The sequence below is a fragment of the Zeus faber genome (genome assembly GCF_960531495.2).
Source record: "Zeus faber genome assembly, chromosome: 12".
NCBI lineage: Eukaryota > Metazoa > Chordata > Actinopteri > Zeiformes > Zeidae > Zeus > Zeus faber.
Genome location: NC_137196.1, coordinates 21,954,262 through 21,976,356, shown reverse-complemented (window position 1 = coordinate 21,976,356; position 22,095 = coordinate 21,954,262). Strand labels below are relative to the sequence as shown.

The window sequence follows — 22,095 nt, the reverse complement described above, 5'->3', positions numbered from 1 at the left end:
CACACACATGCACACGCGCACACGCACAGGCCAGCTGCGCCGTGCTCAGTGGGTGTGATCGGCGCTGGGGATGTTTTGCCCAGAGGGCGCAGAGTCTAGTCCCAGCAACGTCCCCAGGTACGACTGCTGCCGCGGGTCCAGCATCTGACTGGGCCGCATGGGGTGCGCCATGTTGGCGGGCTGTGGGGTGAGGGTGTACTTGTCCAGGAAGGCCAGGTCTGCGGTGGCCTGGTAGGGGGCCTGCTGCTGGCCCTGTGCCTGCATGGCTAGCACGTGGGGCTGCGAGGACAGAGGTGTCTCCGGGCCGCTCATGTCCCCCTGCCCGGCCGAGACTCCGGCCATTTGGACGGGGACCAACGTGAGCGACGCGCAGACTTGGGCGGGAGCAGCGGCGCCCTGCAGTGCGGACTTGGCTTCGACCTGGTACATCTTTGACGTTTCCTGGTAGGGAAGGGAGACTATTTTGTTTTGGCCGAGCACGCAGACAGGCTGCTCTGCGAACTTGGCGCTGTGCACGTGGTCCATGTGGCACTTGAGTTTGTCTTTCCTCTTGAAGGTAGCGCAGCAATGGGGGCAGTTGAAAGGGCGAGCGTCAGAGTGGATCACCATGTGCTTGGTCAGAGTCTTCTTGATGCGGAATGTCTGGTCGCATTCAGGACACCTGTAAGGTTTCTCACCTTTCGGGGGGGGAACAAAAAAATAAATAGGAATAATCAACAACCGCTGTTATCGAGCGAGATCATTAGTACTTCTGCTTTTCTATTTAAGGACAAATGTAGTCTACTCACTTCCATGACAATCTATTATCTTACCAGAGTGTGTCCGGAAATGCATTTCTAGACTGGACTTTCCTTTGAATTCTTTCTTGCAAACCCCACACTCGTGCATTGCAGTTTTATATCTGTGAAAATATCATTCATTAGCATTCATATTTCCAATGTAAAATGTTGTTCATTTTTTCCCCCTGGTAATCTCTGTGTTACTTCCGGTGTGATATCGGTTGACCAATATAAATCTGCATCTTATCTTACTTTATCAGCTATCTCACTTTCTAATGATAACTGGAGACTGGACTGCATACGGATTATTTGAGCTTGCGAAGATTCAAGCGATAATAATCCCAGATGTAGCCATCGTTCTTTTGGACAGGAAACCAAGCATTGGCTATGCGACACTATGACCATACCTGCTTGCCGTAGAAACCATCCAAACAATCACATCTTTAATAACAGTCATTTGGCCTGTAATTGCCGGATACATACTTCTGTCTGACTTTCTCTCCCAAGTGAACCGTCTTGTAGTGGACAGTCAGATGGTCAGGACGTCTGAAGCACTTCCCACATTGCTCACATTGGTGAGCCTTCTCCCCTAGGAACAAAAAAGCAAGATTCTTTCACTCAACTTTCTGAGAATCTTCTCCAAATTGTCACTGTTTTTCCATATTCCAAGTTTCCATTTACTTCTAACCTTGTTGTGACCGAGGGGTGTAAAAAAAAAAAAAAAATCTGCACTTTAGCACAGAAGCAGGCAAATTTATTATCGTGTTTTAAACTAATCTCTGATCATTCAAACTACTCAAGCAAAACTTTGCATTTTGAAATATTTATGTAATTTTAATTAATTGCACAAAATGAATTTATCCAAACCGAAATAATTTAGCACTACCGGAGTGTATTTTCTGATGCTTGGTGAGGTGATCATGGCGTATGAAGGTTTTCCCACATTCATCACACTCATAGCGCTTATCATCATGGTGGACTCTCAGATGGAGCCTGCAAAAACCACCAAACAAATAAATAAAAACATTTCGATTATTTAACCAACACTGAGATTTTTCTTATTTTCTTAGAGATATTTTCAATAAAACTGAGAAAGAGTTCAAGTAATGATCAACAATGTCAACAAACCCACCTATAGGAGCTGCCATGGCGGAAGTTCTGGCCACAGATACTACAGAGGTGAGGCTTCTCTCCACTGTGGATCCGCAAGTGCTCCCGCAAGGTTGTCCTAAAAGCAGAAACCTTATTTTAGGGGTCCAGCCTGTAATAGCCCTATTATTATTGTTCGGGGAAAGATTCTCGGAATATTGAAGTCTAAAACTATCTGGACACCAACTTCGGCATAACACAAACACGGTTGACGTCGTGTTGGAACCGCGTTATCACAGACACCTCATTGTTGAAGTTTCATCCAAATCAATCCACATACAAAGTAGATATTAGCAAAATAAACGACCTAATTTGATCTACATTACGGACACGAGCCAATACATTTCACACCCAAATATGTCCAACTCGGCTAAAACTATCTGGAACACATACTTCGGCAGAAGCTACAAACACGGTTGAGGTGTGGTAAAAAAAACGTCACAAGGATCTTGTGGTTTAAATTTCATCCAAATCAATCTGACAAACGGAGCAGATAATGGAAAAACCGAACAACTTTGACCCAAAATTGCCAGCTGTCTTGAGTAATTGACATGACAACTCGTAAATAAAATGAACGAGATGAGATTTACAGTAAGAGACTTTTTGACGTATCATAGTATTTACTATAAATGTGCAAATTCTGATTGCGAATGTCCAGCTGGACCCTGTCCGGTGTACAACGTGGACTCGGTCACTATATACTTGTCCGAAGTTACCAAACTATCGATTAAGTGTATATTTATAAAGCTTCCTACCTGGTAGAGGTCAGTAGATCTGTTCAATTTATATTTTAAATAAGCGGTACACATTACTTTGACGGATTAATGAAAAATACAATAAAAAGTAGTCCACAAAAGCAAAGTCAACGTGTCCACTCGAAACCGTTGAAATGTGTGACTGATGGGTTCAAGATCCAGCGAGGTGTCGGAAAAATAGAAGCCGTTCAATGGTAAATAGTCACAGAAATACCACAAGGTTTTTTTGTTTTTCGTGGAAACGCAACTTACTGAAAATGTCATCCAAGGAAAAAACTCAACAAATAAATTACGTGCCCGACACGGCACCAAACGGCCAGTGGTCACTGAGAGCGCAGCTCTATTTCCACAGACAACACGGTGAGTTATAACAATGAGAAGTTCTGGTTTATAGGCAAACATGGAGGGTTATTTTAAAGACGGGAGGGTTGCGCTGCGTAGATCGCATGGTCGTTGCTCTGCGAGATGAGCCACCAGGAGACGACAGACCGGGGGGAGCCCATGCTGCGCTCAACTTAACCCCGGAAAATCGTCCTGCGTTTCAGAGAACCCGGGAAACTGAAAAACGCACCCAACACGACTAAACTGGACCCCGTGCCTGCAGCTTGTATTTTTATTTTGCTTTGTAAGTAATTTTTTTAATTAATTTTTTTAAGGGTTTGGGGGACAAAATCAGATTGAATAGGACATAATAAAGAAAGTATGGAAGCCTGCGTGGGATGAGTTAAGGACAAGGACGGCTACCTTTCCCTCACTGATTTCCCACACACAGGGCAGGTCCATTTTCTCTTGCCCCCGTGCGTGCACTCCATGTGCCTCTTTCTGTTCCCAGTGTCGTTGAACTGTCGGCCACAGATCCCACAGGGAAACGGACCTGAAATGGAATCAAAACATCCACGACCGGAGCGCTCACAAACATTAGATTTTAGTTGATGATTAAAAGGGATCTATTATGCCCCCTTTCAACAAGTTCATATCGGTCTCTGAGATAGGTCTCTTGTCTCTGAGATCCCCAAAACATGTTTTCGAAGTTTTTTGCTAAAAACATAACCCCCATGATGCATTCGAGCCATTCTAACATGCCTGTAACCCACCCTGTTCCAAAACGGGGTATTTCTGTGTGTGTGTGTGTGTGTGTGTGTGTGTGTGTGTGTGTGTGTGTGTGTGTGTGTGTGTGTGTGTGTGTGTGTGTGTGTGTGTGTGTGTGTGTGTGTGTGTGTGGATTAGCTGCCACGCCCATAGTTCTGTGAGCCAAGTTCTGAATCCTGTGATTCAGTCGGGTCTGAATTTTACGGATTTGGTCGTATTTATTCCCTAAACTTTCATTGATTTCACTTTATCAGTCCACCAAAAATGGTTTCTGAACAAATTTGAGGCGAGAAACCAGCAATCCAGCTGCATGAATCTTTAATCATATTAGCTCTACGAGTGTACAATGTTTGTTCAGACTTTCCTTGCCGACACTGCGTTCGGGACACCGCACCAAGGTCTTTTTGTTTCATGTCAAGGTCTGAAAGATAAATAAAATAAATACATCTACAATAAAAACACTATTTTTTATCGGTTTTGTTTGGAGAACCACACAGTGGATCGCGCGCAACAGCTTACAGTATATGTACCTCATACTTAAAAAAAAAAGAAGAAACACAGGAGAATTATTTTTTAAATACTTAAATTTCCCTCGTCTGCAGTTTTGTCAAGGACATTTGGTATTAATTCTATTTACTAGAATTTACTAGATTTCCACTTTCAAGGTGTAAATGGGTCTATAATGTTTTATACTGTATTGTACTTTTATGTGTTATGTATGTTATGTGTGATTTGTCTTGGCTCCAGGTCTCTCTTGTCAAAGACATTTTGAATCTCAACGAGACTAACCTGGTTAAATAAATGAAATAAATAACAAATAAATCAAAAATAGGAAGTAAAAAGTATCAATTACAAATGTATTAATTTCCCCCGGGCCCATTCCTCACCTAAATGGTACTTTTCCTGGTGCTTGAGCCTGGCAAACCTGGACCTGAAGTGCTCGTCGCAGAAGGTGCATTTGAAGGGCCGGTCCTGGGTGTGCAGGATCATGTGCTCCTCCAAATGAGGCCTGCGAGTGAAAACCTTCAGACAAACCTGGTTCACAAGGAGGGGTGGAAAAAACATTTATTGATGATTTCATCATGAATTAATGACATAATTAATGGCAACTGATGAAGACGAAGAATTACTGCAAACCATAACATATTTATAATATATCGTGAAGCAAAATAGCGTTAACCAAAGAGATCTGAAGTAAACCTACGGGTTCTGAAGTTCCCCAAATCTCCCTTGATTCTATTTCTGTGAGAACTACCGTGGACGTCACCCGTGTGTTGCTGTAGGACGATGATTGAACGGCGGTATAATTATAATTAAGCTCTTACGGCACATTTCCATCCTTCACTTTTCTTTTTCTTCATGGTGAGAAACTCTTGGATGTCGTCCGGATGAAATCTGGCACACAACAACACACAAAAAAAAACAAAAAAACAAACAGCTATTGGTCGGGCAAAGCCAGGCCTTATATCTAGGCCGAAAATATTTCACTCCCTCCGCCGCTCACCTCCTGACATGTTTGGCCAGAGTTTTCTTGCTTGCGTGTAGTTTGTTACAGAAGGGGCACCTGTGCTCCTTCTCCTGGAAAGCCGTGTCGGCGCCATGCTTCTTCTTGTGTACCGTGAGGTTGGACTTGGTGGAGTAGCGCTGGAGACAGATGTCACACTGGAATGGCTTCTCCCCCGTGTGCACTCTGGTGTGACTCTCATACTTCCCTGTAAAAAATATCATTAAAAGTTCCCCCGCTTAACAGAAAAAAATGCATGAAACAAGAAAGATGAAAGGTCAATTCTATTATCCAAAGTCACATCGTTCTTTGGGGGCTTGTGGGGTCAACGTTGCCAGATCGGGGACATGTGGGACATTTCAGTGACTGAAATATAGGGGTGCAACGGATCACAAAACTCACAGTCCAGATCACGGTTTTGAGTCACCTATCGGATCATTTTTCTCATCAGTGAAAAATTAAATTAAATTTAAAAAAATTGACAAATATATTTTTCGCTTTCCATTTATTCTATTAAACACCGAAAGCAAGAATTTTTTGCCCATAGACTTAAGTGAAAACAACACTCAAGATGTCCAACGTTTGAATAAAATCTTAAAAATGATACCACCTCCCTTTAAACATGGTAGTGAATTAAAAAAATCTGATTAGATCCACCCCAGTAACTGGATTCAATTCCAGCATCATGTCACATTTTTCACGTTTATAACTAACAAAATTTTACAAAAATTGGTTCGGAATCAGGCGAATCACACTTGATTCTCGGGGATCAACTACGTTCCATTACACCACTAGTGAAATATACACAAAAGATGATCCCAAGATGCAATGCGCAACATCTGCACTTTGAGCTGTCATTTTGTACGGTACTGTAACAAGATTCTTCTTTTTCTTATAGACCTAAATGTGATGGTGATGGTGCTGGCTCCAAAAAAAAAGTGATCTAGAAAAGGTTGAGAACCTCCGCTGGGTTACATATTCTATAAATTCTACAGATCTATCAGCAGTGACACAAATAGAGCATCAACATTGAAGATACTATTAAACTCGTCTTCACTTTATCTCATGAGGTTTATCCTTCTCACGTGTTGAGCAAACATACTGTATACTAACGATATAACAAAAGGCTGGATCATTTGAGTCGTGTTATAAACAAATGTTATACGTATAAATAAACAATATAAATGACCTACGACACGCTTCTACGCAGACAGAGGAGAAAACAAAGTGTAAAAAGACAAAATCGCGAAGAAGAGTAACAGTAGAACAGAAATTCCTCATTCAAATACATGATCCTCACCTGTGCGGTCAAAGGTCTTGTCACATTTGGGGCACTTGAGCATCTTTTTGCTGGAGGTGTGGAGGATGACTGGTGCCAAGCCCTCAGGGTAAATGGGCGGTGCCTGGTTGGAGCCTTCTCCTTTCGGGGTGTTCGCCTCCGTCTCAGGAACGATCTGCTGCCTATTTGCTTCTCCATCCGAACCCTCCGGAGACTCGCCATCGCCCGGCTCACGAACCGGGAGAGCCGGCCGCTTGTCGGACATTCCGTCCTCATTCTCCTCCCTCCCCTCATCGGCTTCCTCCTGGGCCGGCTCGGACGTCTCGCTCGCACCCAATTTGGGGTTTTGCTTTTTGACAACCTCGCCTTTCGGTTCTTCCTCCCCCTCATACTCATCTTGCTCCCCGGGCGATAGGGTGATTTGTTTTCCCTCAGAGTGCTCCGTTTGATGTCTTTCATACTTGGCGGGTGCTCTCCGCCTGCGAGCTGACCTCCGTGTAGCAGCAGTCCTCTCCGCTGACAACTCCACTGTTTTATCTGGCTCCGCCTGCTGGAGGCCACTATCACTCTCAGCCAGACGGTTCTCCCTGGACTTCGCAGTACAAAACCTGAGGCCGCTTAGGGAGCACATAGTGCTAGGAGGGTCTCGGACCTTTGTGCCTCTTGTTTCTGTTTCTACTGCCACCTCAGGAGGCCCACTTTTCTTGATAGCAGTCGCCGGGCGGACACCCGCCTCTTCACACAGCAACTTAAGAACTTCCATCATGTCCAGGAAGCGGGCCGCCTCCGTCAGAGCCGGGAGCTCCATCTCTGCGACGACACACTCGGAGGTGTACAAGAAGCCGAGCAGATGCTGGAACACGGACTCGTCCACGTGGTCCAGGGTCACACGTCCGTTGTCGGGATTCTTGGACAGCTCGGCGTGGAAGTAGCTGCTCCCGTGGGCGAGCACCACCTTGTGGGCGCTGTAGACCTTCCCACCCACGGACACGGACACATCGCAGAACCTCTGCCGGATCCTGTCCTCGTTCAAGAACTTGAGGAGGCTGAGGCTGTGCTGGGGCATGGCCAGCTGCCTGGTTCGTGGCGGGGTTGGCCCTTGCGCCGTATCGGAAGGTGACGGAGCGCTGGGGACCATATCTGTGCCCTTCGCACCAGCACGGCCTCTGCTGCCAATGGCCCTCCTTCGCTGCCTGGAGGGCTGAGGGTGGTCCGGCTTCCTCTTCATCGCTTTGTCCGATGCGCTGTCACAGACTTATCGCAGTCCGACAAGGGAAGAAGTGAATAAGTTGTAGTAGTTGCTTTCGTACTTGTCTGAACTGCTGCATACGCCACTGAGCTGCAACAGAGTTGACATTACTAATTGCCGTCCCCCTCCCCTAGTCCCCCAGGGCCCCTGGTACAGGCTTCTTCAACTGGCGGCCCAAACAAAGTGAACTATCGCTCAAAACGAAACGTTTGCTTGCTCACGTTCTGCCAAACTACTGTGAATTGTTGAATAGTCCTGGTATTACACAACTTTTGCTTTTCTAGTTAGTAGAAGTAGTCGTAGTAGTAGTAGCTAGTGAGTTGACGCAACGTGTTTTTGTTTATACCTATGTAAGAAATACCCGTTTGGATAAAAGTAATTTCAAGAACATAAAACATGTTTCTAGGCAAGAGCGGTACACATACAACGAGCGGGGGGGAAAACAACAACTACTACACTACACCCCTGTAAAATGTATATCGATATTTTGGAGAACATGGAGGTTAACAGGTGGGAAATGTGGCCCCTACAGATTGCAGCTGAGCGGCCCCGGCGTGCGTGCGAGGGGCCCCCCCTTTCCAGGGAGAGCGTTGACAAACGACCCTATTTGTTACTCTGGAAACAAGCACGTTGTTCACAACTTACCGAAGGGGTCCGGGCGGCGCCCTGCAAAGCCGCAGCTCCGCGCAGTAACTCTTCGACGTTCCGGGGAACAAATGTCATTTCCTTGTTGTTTGTTGACGCCTCGGCTTTTTCAATTTCTGCGAGAAATGTCGCGCACAGGCCGGAACTAGCCGCGCGGCTTGTCGGCCCTTTCGGCTTTGTGTAGGCGCTTTGCGAAAGACGTAGAAGAAAAAAATGGAATGATGAATTGAACACAATAGCTAATATCCATTCATTGTTCTACGTCCGTCTCCGTGCAAACTAAAAATATATATATATATATATATTAATTATACGTATGAAGCGCTTGTACGTAGAGAGGAATGTGCTGAGTGGAACATTAAAATGCACCCCGCCACACCAAAGGCATGATGGGTAATGTAGTCAGAAAGGGCCGCCGCCGTAGTCTGCGGCGGGGGTTCACAGAGTGGGGTCAACGGCTCCCTCGCGTTCCCCGAAGGAATTTCGGAGGGTACAAATATTTTGTGAATTTATTATTTATTTTATTGTACTTTTTTTTTTACATATCGAATGAATTGCCGTGAAAAAAACATTTGTACACAAAAATATACGTGTATATTTTTATACAAATATTATCACGACATTCTTCATACAAAACACATACGTGCAACCTCACTAATGTCTGTGAACTCATGGCCTGTGGCACTGGAGGCAGATTTGAATGTGCTGCAGCTGCAGCCTCAGCAGTGGCCAATGGATCATGTGCAACGGGTTCCAAACACATTTAGCTCAGTGGCCAAATTTCCTAATCTCATTAAATAGGATAACCTGGTTTTAGTGCTTAAAAATGTGGGCCTCTGGGTTGATATACAGGTATAAATTCAAAGGGTAAATAATGCAATGGACAAAAAGCAGGTAAACAATACCCTTTTCATGCAAACAAGATTTAAGGGCATAACTGGAGTGTGAGAACGATGCATTCTTAACCTTAAAATGAATTGCGAAGACCGGTTTCAAGTTGGCAAGATAAATGGAGATTTAATCTGCATGCTATTGTAGGGATTCAACATACTAACTTTAAACTTTTTCCAATAACTTTTCTTTGTACGTGTTTAAAATGAACTTGTAAACAAATGTATGTAATTATCTAAACTCTCAATTTTCATCTTAGGGCCCATTTTTATTTTACTTCTTTTTTATTATTTTCTTTTCAAAGCAACAATATTTAAAATCATAATGCAAAGTGAGTATATCAGTAGAATCGTTGTGCTAGTGGTCATATTTTGTCCCAAATTATTACTTAGATAATCAATATATGAGCCAAATATTTTTACTATTCTTAATTGATAAACAGCAATACAATGCTGTGTACTGAAGTAACTCCTAACAAAATCTTGCATCTTAAATGAGATTATTACCACAAATATAAAATAGTCTAATCCAATCTAATCCAGACAATACATCTAAAAGAAATAGGAGCTGTCTTGAGGATAATAAGTTAGCACGATTACAAAATATGGTATTATTCATATTAATTCATAACTAATAATATTTTTTCATTTTGACACCAATAATTCAGACTAGCAGCGTCCGTTGTCATGACAGAGACATTTTACTGGCTTTGGTTTCCAATATTTAGACTTATTGCAGGCTCCCTCTAAGTACGGAGGTTTAAGGCATAGCGGTAGAACTTAACCTGTCTTTTCATAAATATACTGTCTATAATAGTTGCATTTATAGAATAATTAAATGTATAATAATAATAATAACAATAACAATAACAATAATAATAATAATCATAATAATCATAACAATGGGTGCAGGCAGCAATATGCAGGGTCCAGGGTAGTCGGTCCTTCGTTAAATTGTGACTGCAGAAGTTCATTCATTTTGGCCTGGTGAGGTCTGAGCCACTGCACATAGGGTTGCCACCTTCAATGTGGAAAAATAAGGGACACCTTGCCAGCGGCCCCATGCCCGGGGCACACAAATCAAGTGGGGGCCTGGGGGGTCCTTTATGCATCAATTTGTGCTTTTTAGGCATCTATTTCAAAGTCCTCTCTGCTGCTCTCAACATGAATGTAAAGGAAATAAAGAGTCAATAAGAGTAAAGCACAGTTGCACCAATTATATTAAGGATTAAAACATCAGATCATAGACATAGGCAAAATGTTTGGTCTGTCAAAATAAACTATTTGGAATAAGCAAGAACCCACTGATAAACTGGAAATACTTTGGGTCTTGCGCTTAAGTACTGCTGTCAAACTGATAGCTGCACGCTGCTTGTTCCTGGAGTGTGCCAACTCTGCATCACCCTGATGAAATGAGCCTCTTTTAACAGATGTGTGGAGTATCAACAGGCACATTTAAAGGAACTTCACCTGTATTGAATGTTGTCAGAGATTTCGTGGCATCTTCTGTCTGCATTCTTCCAGTCGTTCTTTCTGAGTTTGAGTTTTTGCAGGCCTTACTTTGGCCTTTTGTCAACAGTTTTGTTCAGAGGTTCCACAAAGTAAAGCATCATGTTCTGCTCAACGTTTGTTTGCTGCCTTGGAATTTGGGCTTCTATGAGATGTCTGCAAGGCAACCCAAAAACAAAAAGAATGAAAATATTGTATTGTATTATGTAATTGCTTATGGTTATTGTTACCAGTTATTATAATTGGCATTGATATCTCTTTAATGTCTATAAATTCTGACAGTGATGTTATTGAGTTTTTATTTTTGGGGCGTGGCAGTTGTCCACAGAAGCGTATATATTTATGACATTTAACACACTGCTCTTTATTTAATCCAATTGTCTTCTGGTAAAATAATACCTGTCACTTTGAAACTTTGTATGGTTAAGAGTTTGTGTCCTATATTCCTTAAGCTATAGTCTGATTGCAACTATATCTGTGCCAGATGGTATCTTGGTAAGGTTTGGGTTACTGACTAGCATGATCTGTGTACTTAGTCAATTTGCACATGCGCGTAAGGAGTTCTCTGTTGCAGCATACATATGCGTGTGCCGCCATCTTGGTGAGGCCGCGGTTGTTCACCAATCACTAGACTGCAACGCTATCACGTGACCTTTGTGCGCGCACGTTGCGACGATGATTAAAAAAATACAATTTTTTAAGAAATCATTCCACAAAAATGGAACGATCTGGACCCAACTTGGACGACGGCATGTCGGAACTGCCCTGAATACAAATTTTATTAACCTGGTCTGTGAGTGCCGCGGATCTATGAAATCCATAGACTACTGACGCCAGTTTTTCATTAACAATAGCAATGGGGCTGGACCTCTAATAATAATAATAATAATAATAATAATAAGTTATTGGTACAATGAACAAAGTAAGTCAACTAGCACACGCGTGTCTGTGTGCGTTTTTAACCACACACTGTTATGTGATAAGTTACACCACTGTCCTCCAGCAGATTGGCTCATTACGTTGTTCCCAGAAGACGGTCTCTTATGTAAGTCAATGTGAGAACTCCAGTGTCCAGGGAAAGTGTTTGCAGTTGCTCAATTTAGCTTTCTGAACCCCCTCCTGCTGCCAACTCTCAGTAAGTAAGACAGTCTAAGTCTCTTAGGGCTAATCCCACCTATCTGGCGTGTAGTGACCCAAGCCTCAGAGCAAACACTGGATGCATGAGTAGCGAAGCGAAGCCGGGGATGGAGCCTCACACACAGGTGTTCTCCACTGCTCTTTTAGGGTAAAATGGAGGTGTGATCATTTTTACTAAGAAGACCACGACAATGTTGAGATTCAGCGTACAGATTTGGATTTTATGCTCGCTTTATGCAGGTAATGTAACCCCTTTCCAATCTCTCGATGTGTGGAAAACACAGATCAGCAGTGGATATAACTAACCCTATATATGATGTGGTTTGCTGATTCAGTGCTTGCGGGATTTGTTTCCATTATTAGAAAATATGGATAAATATTGTTTTTCAGTTATTCCCTGGCAATCTGCATGCCATTTACTATTTATTTTATTAATGATACTTCCTACAGAATTCAAATAATTTCAGCTAGCCTGCTGATTTACAATCTCATTTAGGTTATTTCAAAGTAAATGTGATACATATTCCTTTGATTATTAATTTTTGTGTTTTCTAGCATTTCTTCTGCAGCAGTCAACGTGTACTTATGGTGCTTCCTTAAAGTAAATGTGACGAACATGCCATGTATGGCTTCGGTCACTTGCAACATTCTTCCTTCACTCATTGTTAGATGTTCTTGAGGCAGTCGTATGTGTTTCCTGTTCAAATATATTATATTTGTGTACATAGCTCTTATTAGTCATTGTTTTTGTCTTATTTGTGAAATACAACAATGGGAAATAAAAAAAAAAGTTTAATCTGAAAGTTCAATCAACCCAGTTTTTTTCGGCATTAAACTCTGACTAATTCCTAATTCAGTGTTCCAAAAATGAGTGCAATGAGGACCACAGTGTTTACCCCTACTCTTGAACGGTTTCTTAAAAAAATAAATAAAAATCAAATCCCTTTTCCAGGCACTTTCTCCGATGAGGACGTCGACGCTTGCGAACAACGGCCGTGCCAAAATGGAGGCACCTGTGAGAGCCACGACGGAGCTTTTAGATGTCTATGCTCCCAACAGAGCCAAAACGGACGCCTGTACGGTGGGGACACCTGCGCGGTGACACTTTCTGGCTGTGATGACTTCCAGTGTGACAACGGAGGGATCTGCTCGCCCCTCCTCGTGGACCATCAGCACACGTACTCGTGCATCTGCCGCGCTGGCTACAAGGGCCCCCGATGCCGTACCGCCACCGCCTTCTCCTTCGAGACGAACGGGTACATGTCCATAGAGACTCGGCTTCTGGACGCCGAGGCCCCGCTTAGCGTCACCTTCAGCTTCAGGACGGGGCGGCCGGTCGGCACCCTCCTACAGCGCAGGGTGGACGACCTGCTGCTCACCATCGAGCTGCTGGACGGGCGGCTCCGCCTCAGCAGCCTGAGAGGTCGAGGGTCAAGCACTCTGGTCCAGGAGCTCCCGGACGATGTGTCAACCGACAAATGGCACACGGTGGAGGCGTTACTGGGCGGTGTGATCAGCCTGATCCGGCTCCTCTGCGCCGACGGGGGCTGTGCCAGGGAAACCGGCACAGAGAGCAGGCAGCTGCTGGTGCAGGGGTCCGGGGACGTCCCGGATGCCGGACCGCTCCGCCAGAGCCTCTTCCTCGGGGCGAGGGCCCCCGACTGGGATTTTGACAGGGCAGACGGTGTCGCTGACCCGCGCACCGCCTTCATCGGCTGCTTTCGCGACGTGCTGGTGGACTCGCAGCTGGTGGTACCCGGCTGGACGGCGGCAGAGTCAGACACCCAGACGAACGTCACCATGGGGTGCAGTGACAAAAACAAGTGCGATGACAACCCCTGTCAAAACCGCGGGCGCTGCGTGAGCCAGGGCTGGAGGAGCTCCAGGTGTGAGTGCCACAGACCCTACGAGGGTCCCCAATGCAGAGAGGGTAAGGAGGAGGTCAAAGGGTTCGAAAGCCTGAACCCTATTTAGAGCCATTTTTTAAACCGGTGGGCTCTTTTGAAACTGCAAACTACTCACTAGTGACAAAATGTGTGATTTTATTTTTTATTTTTTTTGGACAACATTTCTTGATGCATTCATTCAGTTTCACAGCGATTCTCAATGGTGAGATCCCGAGGATTAGCGCCCTACGGGAAGATAAATATAGTCAGCAGAATTTTAGAGGGAGCTTAAAGACACATGCAGTTCAGACACAGTGCCAGGCAGCAAGGATATAACTCACCAACACCTGGGACACGGCTTAAAGAAACGTGAAATTCAGAAATAGACATGGAACACGTTCACACACACACACACACACACACACACATACGCGCACACACACACACACACACACACACACACACACGCACACGCACGCACGCACGCACGCATATATATATATATATATATATAAATATCTCAGCTTTAAAGGTTCAAATCCAATCACAAATGTATCTAACTCACAAAAATATCAATTTTTTTCCTTTACTTCATGTTGCTGTTTTTTAATTTTTCTTGCCTGTCACACACACACACACACACGCACGCACACACGCACACACACACACACACACACACACACACACACACACACACCCAACAATTGATTCGATTGCTCCCATTTACAGCAGTGCGCGGAGCCTGCATTTTATTTTCAATAGAAAACTGATTGAATTAAAAACAGAATGTAATGGATGAGCGGTAAATAATCAGAAGTAATTGAAACATACTTCGCTAGATGTTCACTCTGTAAAGTATACCGTGTGTGATTATTCCTCCTTATAATTGGTTTACTACTGTATGATAATGCCAAAGTGTCATCCCCGCCTCCTCGTTCTGTGAACCCGCACAGAGTACGTCACCGGCCGGTTTGGATCAGAAGACGCAGAGAGTTTCTCGGTTTTCTCCTTAGATGACCGTCCCGGGGAAAACATGTCCGTGTCCATGTTTGTCCGCACCAGGCGGCCCAGCGGCCTGCTGCTCGTCATGGCCAACAGCACCAGTCAGTACCTTCGCCTGTGGCTGGAGCGGGGCAGGGTCAAAGTTCAGGTCAACAACTTTGACAGCCTGACGGGCCAAGTTTCGGTCAGCGACGGCCATTTCCACCTGGTGACCGTTAAGCTGGATCACGAGATGGCCATCTTATACCAGTCGGCACAAATCCAGGGATCTATTCCAATTAGGCTGGTCTGGGCCCGGCCCGGGGACCTGGTTTATGTCGGGGGTCTCCCGGACCCAAGGGCCTCTTCCTCCTTTGGTAGCTACTTCAAGGGCTGTGTGCAGGACCTGAGGATTAACAGCAAACGACTGCAGTTCTTCCCCGTGTCCAGCTCCGTGCCGACGTATGGATTGAAGCAGCTTGTGAACATCGGACGGGGCTGCAGCAGTGACAACGCATGTGCTGTGAGTAGCTGTAGCTGTCTCGATTCCTCCCCCGACGGCGATAATCATTATAACACAAGGTAGAGCACTTTTGAAGGGTAGCTTTTCCAGCTCAGACCTCCATCCTGTTTCCATCATTAATAGCTGTTCCCAGCACAACTCGCCACTCAACGCTTTGCTATTGAGAAACTTACCACTCTGGTGCAACTTCTCACTGCTCTCATTATCAAATGCACTTCCCCGGGGCACAGTCTGGAGCCATAAGATTAAAAAGTTGAATCTCGTTTTTTTTCTTCGAAAAACGGGAAACTCACATTATACTCACACCTTCCTTAGTGCTTATGAACAGTACACAGTAGTGTCACAGTAGTGTCACATTTTGTTTGAAACTAGTTTTTGCAATTACCAGAGTACATCCAAAGTGTAACATTGATAGTAAGTAGGAAGCAATGCCACTTCCTGTTTCTAGTCTTTTTTTTTTAGTCAATACAACCGTGATGAAGCTCAAAATGCAGGAGACAGGATAATTTTTTGGGGTATAGAATATAAAGTGCCTTGCACCGCCAGGAGCTGCAACATAGTGGTAAGTTTCTCCGCCGTAAAGAGTTGTGCTGTGGACGCTTGTCAACGAGGGGAACCAATATTTTGATAAGGTCTGCGTTGAGCTCTGCTCTGACCCAGGAAGCTAGGAACCGTGTGGTGAAACTGACAAGGGAATACTGCTTGGTTCTAGTTTGGGTTTTTCTTCCACTTGATTAGGTGAATCCCTGTCTTAATGGGGGAGTTTGTTACTCCATTTGGGACGACTTCACCTGCAACTGCCCCCCCAACACCGCGGGGCAACGCTGCGAGAACATGAGGTGGTGTGCGCTGTCCCCCTGTCCGCCCACGGCGCTCTGCCAGCTGGTCTCACATGGCTTTGAGTGTGAGTGTTTTATGAAAGACAACCCCCTCCACTATAGCTTGCAGAGTATGTCTTTAGTTGTGTGTGTGTTTGTGAGTGAGTGAGTGAGTGAGTGAGTGAGTGAGTGAGTGAGTGAGAGTGAGAGTGAGAGTGTGAGTGTGAGTGTGAGTGTGTGTGTGTGTGTGTGGCGAGGTGAAATAGTCACCCCATGCAGGATTCACTTAAACCCCGCTAATCCAGGGGAAGATTAATTCCGTCGCCACATGCCTCCATATCAGTGGTGGAAGAAGAACTCAGAGCTTTCACTTAAGTTGAAGTACAAATACGCGAGCACACACACACACTTAAAAATAGATAAGTACTTGCTCTTAAATGTACTTACAGTATTAGGGGTAAAAGTACTTATTACATATCATATTCAGTCTAAGTCTATAATATGGCATTAAGTAGTAGTGTACCTTCCTTTCTGCTCAGCATATCCTCATTTTTCTTGCTTTTGATAGATATAAATATAAATCCTGATTTAATGAATGTACATGGATATAAATCCATATTTTCAAAACTAAGTGTATATAAATATAAATCCAGATAAAAAACAAACAAACAACTAAAGTAATACGATTTAGTAGAGTAAAAAGTATAGATATTTGCTTTGAAACGTAATGACGTAATTTTAACGTAATATTTCAAGTATCTGTACTTGTGCAAGTACAGATACTTGAAAAATGTACTTAAGTACAGTAATAAAGTATTTGTTTTTTGTTGATTATGTCTAAAGATGAGGTACCATGTTTACCCTTGGTGACAAACAGCATTCAACAGCATTCGATCTGGATTGTCGATATGGTCTTATTTTGTGTATTAAGTTCAATAATCAGAGATCAACATGGGGATGTGGGAGGAAAAATGCAATATAATTTGTAAAAAAAATAATATATTTATTATTATTATTATTATTATTGTTATTATTATTATAATAATAATAATAATAATATTGCTCCTGCAGGTCAGTCCAATGTGACACTTGGGGGTGATGGTGCTGTCTTGTACTACCGAGGTAATGGGAGAATCACTCGCAGCCTCACTGGTGTTTCCCTCCGGCTCCGGACCCGGCAGCCTGATGCCACGCTGCTCCATGCAGAGAAAGGTTCCAGCTACTTGACCGTCTCCCTCCGGGCCTCCCACGCTCACATGGAGCTCCAGGCCGGGGTCACGACAGATTCCCCAGGGTTGACCCTGCGATCCTCAGGCCCAATCAGCGACGGTGCATGGCACACCCTAGAGCTCAGCGTCGAAAGAGAGACCTCCAGGTGGATGATGGCGGTGGACGGGCAGAGAGAGGAGCCGCACGTGTCCCACGACCCCGCCGGTAGCCTGGACTTCCTCCGAGAAGAAGTAGACATCTTCCTGGGCGGGAGGGGCCCCGACGCCGGGGGTAACCTGGCCGGGTGCCTGGGCCCCGTGGAGATCGGAGGCATCTCCCTGCCGTTCCACGGAGACAGGCAGCTGAACCTGCCCCGGCCGCAGGAGGAGCAGTTTGTGCTGATGAGCGTCACCGGCGAGCCCCCCCTGCGACACGGCTGCCGGGGGTCCGGCGTGTGTTCGCCCAACCCTTGTCGGAACCGCGGTGTGTGTATCGATCTGTTCGACCTGTCCCGCTGCGTGTGCCCCGCCGAGTGGTCCGGCCCGCTGTGCCAAGACCCCACCGACTACTGTGCCTCCAACACCTGCATCCATGGCAACTGCACCGTCCTGGCCGAGGGGTTCCAGTGCGTCTGCGAGTCGGGGCACGCCGGTGCCCGGTGTGACACGGAGATCGACACGTGTGCGAACAACCAGTGCAGTGCGGGGGCCACGTGTCTTCGGGGCGTACGGGATTACGCCTGCTTCTGCCCCCGCAACACCACAGGACGCTACTGCAAGTATGTTTTCTCTTCGCTTGATCCGTATGAGTTCAGAATTTTCCATTACGAATTTGAATGTCCGACCTTCGAGACGGACTGCGGATTTAAATTGAGAAGAAAAAAAAAAAAAAACGTTTTCCCTTTCCTACGACAGTGAGAAGATTCCTGACGTACCGTGGTACATCGACATGAATCCGTACGTTCCCCCAGATGTGATAAACTCTCATTGCAGTTTCCTTCCTCACTTGATTAGTTTTCTCTGGATTTAAATTCATTTTATGTGTCCAGAATTCCACAGTTGCCTGTATCTGCATGCCCGGGCACCAGGTGGAATTACAGCTGCTTCAATGGAGGGACCTGTTCTGATGGAGAGAACGCCTGCACTTGTTTGCCAGGCTTCGTGGGACAATGGTAGATGGTGCTAAAAGAAAATATCAGTCTATGCCCGAAACAAAAAACCAACACCAACAGCTACATCAGCCGTGGGTGTTACTTAGAACTGAAACATGAATATCATTATAACAGTCCCTCGCTGTTTCTTGCCGTCTGCGTTTACACTGAAAAATGGTTCTTTTTCAAATTCAGTTCTTGATTTAATATCTCTAAATATATTTAAAGGTTCAAATCCAAGCACAAATTGATCAAATTCACAAAAATATCAATTTCTTTCATCTACTTCATGTTGCTGTTCTTAATTTTTCTTGCCTGTCACGCACACACGTACACACACACACACACACACACACATACACACACACACACACACACACACACACTCACACTCACTCCCCTGTCTGTCCCTCCTCCCCAGGTGTGAGACGGATGTGGATGAGTGTGCGTCAGAGCCCTGCATGAACGGAGGCTTCTGCATCAACAGCCTGAACCGCTCTGAGTGTGCGTGTGAGATCAACTACTCGGGCATCCACTGCCAGATCGACATCAACGACTTCTACGTGTACGTCTTCCTGGCCCTGTGGCAGAACATGTTCCAGCTCGTGTCCTACCTGGTGTTACGCCTGGACGACGACCCAGAGATCGATTGGGGATTCGAGATCGAGGATGAAGACCCGATGTGAGATTTAAATTAGCTTTAAAAAGCACAAAATGGACTACTGGCAGATGTTAAGGACCAGATATGGAGATCATGGGATAATCTACAACAGCCACCAGTCTCAACCCAGTGGCTTTGTTGCATTGTTGAGTTAGTGGTAAACACTCAACCAATTTCCCCAAATCGAAATGATTTTCTCTTTGTGGCCAGTGATGGTTATGGAGAGCCTCTCGTGTCGTACCTAACAGCCTCAAGTCAAAAGAGCATTTAACAAGAGAAATGAGAATTATGCTCTGAAACTGTGATTTTAAATCCAAACCATGTGGATGGAGGGATCTGTCCTGGAGGTTATGGTTATCTGCAATTTAAATGTATGTTTACGCATTTAACTCTAATTTTCAGTCAGCGAGTTATAGTTCACTGTTGTGAACAGATTCATGTACATCATAAATTGCACAATTTCTTCCTTTCAAAATATATGAAAGCATATTTGGTTTTTATGGGGAAAACCATACTAAAGAGCAGCGGTTCCCAACCTTTTCGCACTCGCGGCCGCCTTGAAAATCTCAAAAGTGTCGGCGGCCCACATCCAACCAGAAGTAATATGGGAGCCAAACAGTGCGTTCTCAGAGGACGTATATTTTATATCTATAGTTTTTTTTTGTTATTTTTCATACAGTGCGGTAGCAGCAAAACAAAAAAAAACAAAAACGGGTGGGTTGAAAATAACCTTATATCTATAAAACTTTTGCGTAATGTTCATAACACAAAACTAACATTAACAGGAGCACATTAATATGAACTCCCCTCATGAGAAGCTGATGTTGCATGGCAACAAGCTGATCCTTGTTGTCTGGCTTAGGTGACGAGTTTTTGATCCAGCTGCACTGCACATCTGGGATGGGGAAGCATTCACGCAGCTTGGTCCTCACATCGTGCAGGTGCTCTATGACATGACTGATCACGGTGACGGGAAGCCGCATTTCTTCCTTTGTCAAACACTCAGAAAGATTCTCAGACGAGTCAAAGTTTGACCGGTCAACTCGCCTGGACCACATCTCCATTTTCCATAATCGTCATCAGCTGTTCTGACACATTCTCTGCCATCTCGTCAATGCTGCGTTTGACTGAGTTATCAGACAATGAGATGAGGTTGATTGGCTTGCACGCCTTCTCTCCCAATCACCCCCACGATCACTTTTGCGGCAGGAAGAATTAAATTCTCCCCGATTGTATGCGGCTTACCAGGCTTGGCTATGAGTCGGGCGACCCGATAGGACGCCTCCACTGCCTTTGCGTTCTCAGTGCCCACACATGACGTTTCGATGACTTTCTTCTTGCCTGATACTCCTTGAGTTTATTATCGAAAGATTCAAGCGGCTCGGACAGGTACTGTTGGTGTTTTGTCTCGAGGTGACGGTGCAGTTCACGTCTTCAGAGCTTTGTGTCATAAAATCTCGGAACACACCACGCACAGCGGTAACGGTTTGTCTTCCATGCCTGTCCAAAACAATCCCAATGATAAATATTCAGCGCTATACTTTCTCTGAACCTTTCTTCTTTGCTTGACAGGCGGGACTGTCCCGCCTGTCCGATACATTTTGATTATCACCCCAAGTTAAAAAATGTACAGGTGCACGTCGATCGTGGTCCGGCTTGCGGCCCACCAGTGGACTAGTTGGTCGCGACCAATAGGTTCGGAATCGCTGCTGTAGAGTTAACGTGCCTTAAAATATCCTGTTTTTAAAGGAGCGCTATGTTTTCAAATCCCATGTATGTTTCTTAATGACAATGTTCAGGGACCAAGATCTGTATTTAGTCTCACTGAAGTGCTAAATAATTATATTTTTTTTAGGAAAAATTTCAATATGGATGCGGTGCATACAATAGCTGACATGTCAAACGATATAATGAAATAAACAGACTGGTGTTGTTTCAATGTTTATTTTACAATTACATTTTAAATATATTTTTGTACAACTAAATACAAAAAAAACAAAAACAAAAAAAAAGATAGGGAGGGAGACAACACAGAACACATCAACAGACCATAACGCCCACCACATAAACCATAGGTTCCCAACCTGGCGTGCCAGACCCCCACAAGGAGGCGCCAGAGGTCGAATAGGTTTCAACAATTTGAGACATAATTTCCCTTACTTTGAATATGAGGTCAAATTTCACACAAAAACAGATTTCTATGAAAAAATATAAAAGTGTGTCCAAATGAAGATTTTATCATTTATTTGTCATCATCATCTCAGGTGGAAAGTTATCGTAACTCTTGGAGGGTCGGTTGAAATACGCCTCAACAGCTGTATGGCCTATGGTTGGCTGAATGTGAATGAATCAATTTAACTCTGCGACCCCGGGGACCAAGAGCAGGTAAACAAACCCACCTGTATGCTAGAACATTTCATTGCTAGACTCAAGCCTACTCACTTTTCACCGCCCCGGATGAAATGTGACCTTTAGTCACAAGTTCTAAGTAAACAAACAGTGTTATTTTACTTTGATCTTATCTTATTTTATATAGATGTGCTTATCCGTTCCAGTACAAAGGTAAATGGTAATTTACTTCTAAATATATTTGGTTTGTTCATAGAAATCTCCTCCTGACATTTGTGATGTTCGACACTAATTACTGCAACAAAATAAAAGCCCCGAACTCTTACCTCCGCTTGATGTTAATGTTCAGGTTTGTCTTCAAATGTGCTAAATCATCACACCTTTGAGGTGGGATTAAACTACCCATTATTCTACAGAAGCCATCGAGAATTTCTAAAAGTAAAAGGTGTTTAAATGCATTTAAAATCATCATGAAAAAAAAATCCATGTCAATGCCGTAAACAGAGCGTAGACAGAGAGAAGTTTAGGAATAC

The 22,095-nt window shown here is 44.4% G+C and overlaps 2 protein-coding genes across 2 annotated transcripts; one reads left to right on the top strand and one right to left on the bottom strand.

The window, feature by feature from the left end:
* Positions 1-18: 18 nt before the first annotated feature.
* On the bottom strand, positions 19-8,587 carry zbtb41 (zinc finger and BTB domain containing 41). Its single transcript, XM_080010562.1, has 11 exons — positions 8,450-8,587; positions 6,577-7,809; positions 5,277-5,484; positions 5,098-5,167; positions 4,660-4,807; positions 3,428-3,557; positions 1,912-2,007; positions 1,666-1,772; positions 1,263-1,368; positions 813-901; positions 19-677 (listed from the first exon to the last, which is right to left on the bottom strand). The coding sequence occupies exons 2-11, from the start codon at positions 7,781-7,783 to the stop codon at positions 46-48; spliced, it is 2,793 nt and encodes a 930-aa protein (XP_079866688.1). The 5' UTR covers positions 7,784-7,809; positions 8,450-8,587; the 3' UTR covers positions 19-45.
* A 3,589-nt stretch (positions 8,588-12,176) lies between these two features.
* On the top strand, positions 12,177-19,238 carry LOC307237682 (protein crumbs homolog 1-like; the record flags this gene model as incomplete). The annotated part of the gene is made up of 7 exons (XM_080010442.1): positions 12,177-12,225; positions 12,938-13,915; positions 14,825-15,375; positions 16,114-16,279; positions 17,265-18,180; positions 18,451-18,573; positions 18,974-19,238. 7 exons carry the CDS (start codon positions 12,177-12,179, stop codon positions 19,236-19,238), a joined length of 3,048 nt encoding a protein of 1,015 aa, XP_079866568.1.
* Positions 19,239-22,095: the final 2,857 nt, after the last annotated feature.